Here is a 9555-nt window from a genome sequence, read left to right as displayed (position 1 = left end):
TTTAAAATCAGGAATTGCACTGGATTCAATTGTGATTTGCTAATTAATTCACAATTAACCAAAATACACACTTGTGTTCATTTTAAACAATAATAAAATCTTAAGTGCACATGTTTAAGGTCAGTGGGCAACACTTTGCTATAACCATTTAAAGATGGCCTTCAAACAAAGCTAATAAAAAAAAGATTTTAACAAACATATTTAATATTTTGTAGACCGAAAGATGGGGCCTCTTTGGCTATGAGCTGCCACCCAAATTCAGGGTTATGTCTGGCAGTAACAGAGGACCTATTGTCACCAACATCCCTCACTGTCCCTTCAGAACATGGATAAGATTTCACAGCCAGGGCTGCATTCAATTCAAAAATGTTTTTAAGTCAAAGAAGCAGAGAAAGTGCTAAAAACATATTAAACAAATTCTATGCAAGCCACCTTTAAAACGTTCAAAAACTCCCCAAGCACTAATAAAATTTCAAGTCTGCTGGCATTCCTATACAATTCAAGCTTAAAAATAACGCTATCAAAATGTGTGTGTATATATATATATATATATATAGGTTTTTTTTCTGTGTGTTGCCACAGGTTTTTTTGGGTTGTGTTTTGTTTATAAAAAGGGGGGGGGGGAAGCTGCATGTTTCTAGAAAACAAAAGCGGGTAACTATTTTTTTTTTTCTTAAAACGGAAAAAATCCCTGTGAAGTTCTTTGGCATTTATAAAATTCCTGCTGTAGAAAAAAAAAAAAAACAACAACAATGACAATTTGATTTTAAAAAGAGAAAGAGAGAGAAGCTTCTTCAGTCTGGGTAAGGCTTCGGAGATGGAGTCGCGGCCCCGTCGATTACATGATGCTGCAGTTTTGTGGTACCTGAAAGAGTTAACACAGAAAACAAGAAAGTTGATGTTATTAGGACGGGATATGGTGGAGCGGGGAGAAGTGTAAAATAAGGGTTATTTTTAGAAGCATCTTCACTTGTAAATAGCAACATTTTCACATGTGGAGCCAGTGGCGTTTCTAGGGGCGCTGACACCCGGGGCGGATCGCCGATGCGCCCCGCCCCCCTGGGTGCAGCCCCCCCCCTGGCGAAAGGACACCCCCCCCCCGGGTGCACGCCACTGGGGGGGGGGTGCCGCGCGCCGGTCAGTGTCATTCGTTTCCATGCTCCCTCTGTCCCGGAACAGGAAGTAACCTGTTCCGGGGCAGAGGGAGCATGGAAATGAACGACGCTGACCGGCGCGCAGCACCCCCCCAGCAGCGTGCACCCAGGGCGGACCGCCCCCACCTTGGTACGCCACTGCGTGGAGCACATACACACATAAATGGTGATTTCAGAAAGCTGCTGTTTTACATGTGGAAATCACACTATGCCATCAGGTTTTGTACCAACTCAGAGGCCTACACAGACTTTGAAAAAGTGTTTGTTTCAGCCAGGGCTTTACATGAAGAATTAATGGAGTCATTTTTAATTTCCCATGGTTCAAGTCCACTTCCATAATGGAAGGAAAAAAATTTGCAACCTCACTGTCTCATTGGTGGCACTTGCACGTATAGGTTTGCAAAATAGACTGGCAGTGGTGCCACTCGCATGTAAAAGTTGCATAATTGGAACTTCCACTTGGTCGCTTCCAAATTCATGCTGCTCCCTTTTTCCAGTGTGTATTTGGAAAATGGTTGTTCCTGCTCTGCATGCCGGTGTACACATGTGCACTCATGCACGTCCTTCTGTGTATTTTACAAAAGGCCCCAATGTTCAGCAAAGTCTTTTGTAACATACAGGGGGGGAACTGCGTAAATCGCAATCTGGACTCCTCAAGTCTGATCTGAATGTTCTATGTAAAGTAGATGCTCAAAGCTAGAATGTGATTGGACCCACCCCAGCTCCTAAAACAGCTCTATGACATCACATAATAGCACTACCGTAAACTTTTTGTTTCCTGTTACCATCTCGGTGCAGCCGCAAGATCTATCAGCCAAAACTCACCAGAACAGGCTGAGCCACTCTAATCCCCCCCACTGCACCTTCACACTTCCTGTTTTTCATTGAGGCATGAAGGAGGGTAAATCCAGACATACAAATACACAGTGGCGTAGCTAGGTGGGACCACGGGGGCCTGGCCCCCCCAACCCCCGCCAACTGAAGACTTCGTCCAGTGCTAGTCTGTGGTGGTGCCGCCACATTGCCTGTCCTGCTCTCTCTCTCCCCCTCATGTCGGGCACGCTCCTTTTAGTGAAATTGAGAGTTTCACTAAAAGGAGCGTGCCAGACATGAGGGGAAGAGAGAGCAGGGCAGGCAATGCGGTGGCGCTGGAGACCAGCGCTGGATAAAGTCTTCAGCTGGTGGGGATTGGGGACCCCTGCTAGCCAAGGTATTTGTGGTGGCGGTGCTTCAGCTGGCGGGGGTTGGGGACCCCTGCCAACCAGGATGTACAGCAGCAGCAGTGGGTGGCAGACGGGGGAGCGGCAAGGTGATGACCAAAATGTGCCCCCCCATCTTGGGCTCTGGCCCCCTCAAGGTCTGGCTACGCCCCTGCAAATACACCTTGCTACATGGAAGGTTGAAAGTTGGTTCAATTCCTCCTCCTCCCAACTGACTCATCCAGCCCTGAGTTTACCACATACTCTGCATGAACAGAGCCCGAGAGTTTGATTTCCCTAAGGAACACCAGTATTACAATTCTGTGTATACAGTGAGGTAAAACCTGGAATATATCTACTCTGTGTGAGAAGAAAACTGGAAATGGCATGGAGTACGATGGAACACATAGGCTGCCCAACTGGCAAATTTTGATCTAATCATTAAACCTGAAAGTTCTGTTCTTTAAAATGTCATTCCCCGACCCGCTGCCCCCAGTCATCTCTGCTGTATTCATGCTTCACAGGTGCTGCTTGCATGGAGCTCTGATGAAGATCTGCTCTTCAGCTCTCTCTGCAAGAGTTGTGCATCAACCAAGCCTTTAATGGAAGAACTAACTAACTTGTTAGTCTCACTCACACACACAAGGTGTGACACGGGCTGCACATACTGCAGCGGGACATGTTTATCCACTCCTACTCTAGCTGAGATAATATTTAACCATCTCTCTGACCTCGTGTGCAACTTTCTTTAAATCAGTCACCTTAACTTTCTAACTCTTCTTACCCTCTTATCTATATGTTTCATCTTTGCGTATACCCTACACTGTCAATTAAAATGTTCTATTATGAATTGTGTTGGCATTGTTAAGTAGTATACTATGAGGGGCATAATCGAACAGGGCACCCAAGTTTTCCTAAGGACGTCCTCGCAGGACGTCCCCGCGAAGGGGCGGGGAAACCCATTATTGAAACAAGATGGGTGGCCATCTTTCGTTTCTATAATACGGTCGGGGACACCCAAATCTCAACATTTAGGTCGACTTTAGAGATGGTCGTCCCCTATTTTCGGCGGTAATGGAAACCGAGGACGCCCATCTCAGAAACGACCAAATCCAAGCCATCTGGTCGTGGGAGGAGCCAGCATTCGTAGTGCACTGGTCCCCCTGACATGCCAGGATGCCGGGCACCCTAGGGGGCACTGCAGTGGACTTCAGAAAAAGCTCCCAGGTGCATAGCTCCCTTACCTTGTGTGCTGAGCCCCCCAAAACCCACTCCCCACAACTGTACACCACTACCATAGCCCTTAGGGATGAAGGGGGGCACCTGGATGTGGGTACAGTGAGTTTCTGGTGGGTTTTGGAAGGCTCACATTTACCACCACAAGTATAACAGGTAGGGGGGGATGGGCCTGGGTCCGCCTGCCTGAAGTGCCCTGCAGTACCCACTAAAACTGCTCCAGTGACCTGCATACTGCTGTCAGGGAGCTGGGTATAACATCTGAGGCTGGCATAGAGGCTGGCAAAAAATATTATTATTTTTTTTTTAGGGTGGGAGGGGGTTAGTGACCACTGGGGAAGTAAAGGGAGATCATCCTCGATTCCATCCGGTGGTCATCTGGTCATTTAGGGCACATTTTTGTGGCTTGGTGGTTAAAAAAAAAAAAAAAAAAAAAGGACCAAGTAAAGTCGGCCAAGTGTTCGCCAGGGACGCCCTTCTTTTTTCCATTATCGGCCGAGGACGCCCATGTGTTAAGCACGCCCCAGTCCTGCCTTCGCTATGCTTCCGACACGCCCCCATGAACTTTGGTCGTCCCTGCGACGGAAAGCAGTTGAGGACGCCCAAAATCGGCTTTCGATTATGCCAATTTGGGCGACCCTGGAAGAAGGACGCCCATCTCCCGATCCGTGTCGAAAGATGGGCGCCCTTCTCTTTCGAAAATAAGCCTGCCATACTTTGTATTCTTTTAAAAAATATTTTTACTGCTGTAATTGCCATTGCTCATGTTTGATTTATTCTTACTGTACACCGCCTTGAGTGAATTCCTTCAAAAAGGCGGTAAATAAATCCTAATAAATAATAAAATCTGATGCCTACATTGTGCCTTGTTAAAGATCTTCACTTCGGCTGTCTGTTCCATTTTCATGCTTTACATATTAAATTTCTGTGATGCCTGCACGGGATGCCAACAAAATTCTCTCCAGTCTCTTAAGCAATTAAAAACCAGCACCGGGACTGCTGGAGAGGGTGTAATAATCAAACTTGGCCCCTTAGTGGTGCTAGTGAGCTATGCATAGCTCCGTGAATACAATTTCACTGCGTCTGCGTTGATTATAAGCGAGGGGAAAGAGGGAAAGTTGATCAATCTGAAATCCCAGGGTGGGGGGGATAAATTACAGGATGGTATGGTCATCTCCACCCCGCTCTAGCAATAAAAGTGCACAGGTACCATCACCAGCCAACCCAAAGATCAAACTCCCTATTAAAAATCAGGCTTTAATCTGGAGAAATGCCAGTAAGGAGGACACATCTCTCTATATAAAACGTTCTATGAGGCAAACTTACCCAGCAATCCAAGTTAAGTTGTCATGGTCCAGATCAGTTTTCCACCAAGAGTGCTTGCCCCGCCCTCGCGTCACGACGTGATGACGTTCGGGGCGGGGCTATGACACTCAACGAATCCCCAGTTCAACCGCCCTCCGACGCTCCACACCCCCCCGACGCACACAGAAAAACAGCGACCTATGCAGATCCTCCACCCCCCCCCACGGAGTGCCGTCCGAACACCTGATCCGCCGCGATCACCACGGAGGGAAAGTCCAGCGACAAGGGGAGGGGCATGGTAAGGAAAGCGCCTTGCTAGCGCCCGTTTCATTGGCCTCAGAAACGGGCCTTTCTTACTAGTGTATCCATAATGACTTACAGGAGTCTCGGGCGTAAGTTCTGCTCATGAGACTGGAAAGAGGATAAAGGGAGGCACAATCTTAAAAGCATCAAAACAAGCAAAGAATTTAGACCAACGAAAGGTACAAAGAACGACGCCATCAACTGTATTTTAAAAGCTCGTGCAGCCTACAAAGTGTAAGATATTCAGAAAACCCAACGTGTCCCTGTTTCAGCTTGCACGTGCGTCAGGAATAAAGCACACATGAAATATATATATAAACATTTAAATTGCAATTACAAATTCTCCTCCGATCATGTGCTTCAGTTTTGGAATATTTTCTAATTGTCAGGTTTCATGAGCTTTTTTAATTAAAATGGTTAATAAGATTTCTATCGTTTTTCTTTGTACCTCTGTTGGTTTTATTTCTTCGCTTAGTCAAGAGATCGGCTACAGAGCCATTTGAAGCGGGCAAAGGGACTCCATGTGTGTTTCAGGGGCATATCTGCGTGGGGCCACAGGGGCCTGGGCCCCCACAGATTTCGCCCTGGCCCCCCTCCCCGCCATCAACCCTCCCCCGTCTTCCTCCATGGCCATGCTGCAAGGAAGTAACGCTGCAGTGCTGATTCGTCAGACTCCGAAATTTGAAGACTGCGGGTCGGACCTCGGCTGGTGGGGGTTGGGGCCCCCGCCAGCAAAAGTAAGCAGCGGGGGAGGGTTGATGGTGGTGAGGGGGGTGGAGAGAGGCGGCGGGGGGAAGGGAGGCAAAAATGTGCCCCCTCTCTGGCTCTGGCCCCCCCTACCGCCGGATTCCAGATACGCCCCTGGTGTGTTTTCCTCAGTTCAAAAGAGGTGAACAAGTAAATTCCTGCCGAGTTATTAGGGTAACCCCACAGCTGCTAACCTGGCCACGTGGATTGCCATTTCCCAGAATGTAAGACCGGGTCAGTAGGCTCTCGCCAAGGGCGGCTCCGCTGGCAGTGCCTCCCACGCTGCGGAAGGTGCGAGTCATGCTCATACTGGAGGAGGAGCCGGAGCCCACCACCGCGCCTGGGGTACCACCGGTGCCCTTCTCAGCTGGCTGGCCGCATGCTCCGCAGACCACGGTGCGGGAGCGCAGGTTATACTCCGCAGGGTCACCAGAAGCGGTCATACAGTGGCTGCCCTATGAGGAAATAAGAAAAATATAAAACAGATGAGTGGTCTCCTCTGCTACTCAACTTCCAAACCCTGTCAATGTTGCATTGATCCTCCTCTACCTCTAAAGCTGCTCCCTTTGCCCGATTGACCAACTCTGTTATTGCACCCAGGGCCCGATACACAAAGCTTACTGTGCTGTTAACATTTGCTGTAGACCGGTTCGAGCCAGTCTAAAGTAAATTTTATTTAGTGAGCAATGCACAAAGGGGCTTTTAGTGGCTCTAACATGTGCTGTTAGCAGCCACTGAGAACGCCATGCAAATGAGCTCATTAGTATTTTAATGAGCATTCCGGGCGATGCACAGCTCCAAGGAGCTAATTTTACAGATGCTCTGGAGCTGTCAGAAAAGGAAGGAAACGCAAGCAGCCAGCTGCTTGTGCTCCCTACCTCTCCACCCCCCCCCCCCCCCCCCCACGCAGGCAATTCCCTGGTGGTCCAGTGGCCCTCAAATCCCCCCCCCCCCAACACCCCTGACAAAATTCCCTGGTGGTCCAGTGGACTACACACACACCCCACCCCCTGCTTTCCAGCAACTGACCCTGGTGGTCTAGCGGCCCTTCCTTATCCTTTCCCCTCCTCGGTACCTTAAAAAAAAGTTCTCCTGCCTTGGTGCTGCTGCTTTCAAAATGGTGGTGCCGAGCTCCTGCCCGGTGCATTCTCCTTATATAGTGTTTAGCTGCACTTGGTGCATCCCAGAATGCACTGGGCAGGGGCTGGGTGCCACCATTTTGAAAACGGCGGTGCCAAGGCAACAGCTGTTGCTCCTGCCCAACTTTTAAGGTACCGGGAAGGGGAGGGGAGAGAGGGGATCACTAGACCACCAGGGTCAGTAGCTGTTGGGGGAGGGGGGTTATATTCGGGCCACTGGACCACCAGGGAATATTAAATGATGGGATGGGATGGTCATCTCCACCCCCTCTAGAATTAAAAGAGCACAAGTCCCACCATCAGTCAACCCTTGCATGGAGTTCCCTATTCAGAAGGAGGCCTAATGCTTAGGGAGTGGACTGAGAACCAGGGGTTCGATTCCCACTGCAGCTCCTTGTGAGCCTGGGCAAGTCACTTAACCCTCTGTTGCCCCAGGCACAAAAGCTTTGATTGCGAGTCCTCCAGGGACAGGTAAAGTACCTGTACGTAATATAAAACCCACTTTGGTGTTTACCACAGAAAGGTGGTATATCAAATGCATTACCCATTCTCCTATTCGTTTTAAACGTATTACTTAGTAACTTCGTGGAATGTCCCTTAGTCTTTGACTGTCCAAAGAAGTAGACGTAGGTCAACCAAACACAAGTAGGACTCCAGAGGTAGAAGAGATAAGTGTCTTTTTCCCGCACTTTTACAGCGATACTTTGATGTTCTATTTGGTGATTTGAATCAACTATTGTTAACTGTTGGTTTTTACTTATTTATTTCTGTGGGAAGACGTTGCGACAGCTTAACAGATCCTTACGACTCCTGAAGCAAGGCATGTTGTTGCCGAAACACGGGACCGTGTCAAGTCCATTGTATCTGCTCTTTGACAATAAAGACATTTATCTATTCTACCTCTGTAGTTCTACATGTGTTTGGTTGACCTACGTCCTTTCCTTACTTTGTTGGACAGTATTATCTCTGTAGGGTTCCTTCCTTGTCTAACAAGCCCTAGTCTTTGACATCACATGATAAGGATGCAAGACTATTTCCAAAATGGCAAAGAATGGGGACAACCTAGATTTAATAGAGAACTGCAGCCCTGTCAACAAGTACCGAGCTTGAGAAAACCAGTATCTCCATCCTCACCCCATCCCCTTTTCTGCCAGCATTAAGATCCCAGTCAGCTCCAGGCCTACAGTTCCAGTGCTGGCTTTTCCTACTTCACTCTCCCTTCCCACCCAATCCTGAGAGAGTCTGCCTCGCTCACGACAAGCAGCTTGTTAATAACTTTATATGACCGCTCAAAGAGACTTACGTGCTGATGGTGCAGAATTCCTTCATCATCCTCCTCCTCCTCCTCCTCCTCATCATCCACCACCACTGTGCGTACCAGCTTCCGCATTGCAACCTCCTGCAGGACACACAGGGTTTCCAGTTAGACCTAGTTATGTGGCAAGGACTTCAGGGACCCACTTGCTTCCCCCCCCCCCCACCCCACCCTCACAAGAAGGGTATAAAACAAACATATGCCCTAACTGGTCAGCATTGGCTTTTCTCTCCTTTGACCCATCTTACCCCTTTCACATTATGTGAATGGATCTATTACTCAAGACTGAATACTTAAACGAAAATTAATTCCCACATCCATCCATTTTCAGTGGTCAGGCCTGTAACAGGTCTTCCCTGCTTTCCCTGGAAATGAGCCTCTGCTCGTTAGGAAACCAGAGAATTCATGTGCCAGAGAGGTCCTGCCCAAGTGTCTTGGCACCCCCACATCCATGTGTTTGAGGGATGAGGGGAAAAAGACATTTCAAGCTTGTAGTGCAACAAAGGAACAGAGCCAGAGGGCCTGAGATTCCCCCCAAATCTGCTCTATACTTACAGAGCAGGTCCATCCCTCTCCCAATTCCCACTTCCCCAAAGGCTTTGGTTTTGGCGGGAGATGGATCAAAGTTACCAGAAAGCTCACATTATCCTCTAGGGCTGGCTGAGCTCATTCCCTATTTTACCCCAAGACCTGACTGATAGTAGCTTTTTTTGTTAGTACCAGGAGATAAAGTGAACATGTAATGTGACAGGATGGGAGAGAGAACGGCCATTTTCCCCCACCACAGGTCAGTCAATCCATCCTCCCGATGAGAACAAGGTGAGGCCGAGGCCTACACACCTGACAAAGAGCCCACAACCTACCTCTCCATTGGAAGTAATCAGTGCAGTGCGAATGCTGTCTCCAGATCCCCAAGAGCTCTGTGCCTTCCAGACCAGATCAGTAGGAGGATTGTGGGAAGCCCCGGCCCCGGATGCCCAGATCTAGGAAACAAAGACTGGTTACAGCATTGATGTTCCTGCCGCAAATTAAAAGCTCCCAACCCACTGGTCCTCCACGCCTGAAACATGCAGGTTTCATTTCCTTAAGGTTAATGTTGAAGTGTAACCCATCTAAGTGGGTTACAGATAAAACATACATAAAATTATCCACAAACA

At 48.4% G+C, this 9555-nt stretch overlaps 1 protein-coding gene across 1 annotated transcript in view; it reads right to left on the bottom strand.

The window, feature by feature from the left end:
* Nucleotides 1-369: 369 nt before the first annotated feature.
* LMNA (lamin A/C) overlaps nucleotides 370-9555 on the bottom strand; it is a 77415-nt gene continuing 68229 nt past the window's right edge. The window contains exons 9-12 of the mRNA XM_030186373.1: nucleotides 9262-9381; nucleotides 8387-8482; nucleotides 6139-6399; nucleotides 370-865 (exon numbers count right to left, since the gene is read on the bottom strand). Of these exons, the coding sequence (XP_030042233.1) occupies nucleotides 839-865; nucleotides 6139-6399; nucleotides 8387-8482; nucleotides 9262-9381 (504 nt within the window). The 3' untranslated portion in view covers nucleotides 370-838. The remainder of the gene's footprint in view (nucleotides 866-6138; nucleotides 6400-8386; nucleotides 8483-9261; nucleotides 9382-9555) is intronic.

Source organism: Microcaecilia unicolor, chromosome 14, assembly GCF_901765095.1.
Source record: "Microcaecilia unicolor chromosome 14, aMicUni1.1, whole genome shotgun sequence".
Lineage (NCBI taxonomy): Eukaryota > Metazoa > Chordata > Amphibia > Gymnophiona > Siphonopidae > Microcaecilia > Microcaecilia unicolor.
This window is presented reverse-complemented; position numbering and strand designations above follow the sequence as displayed.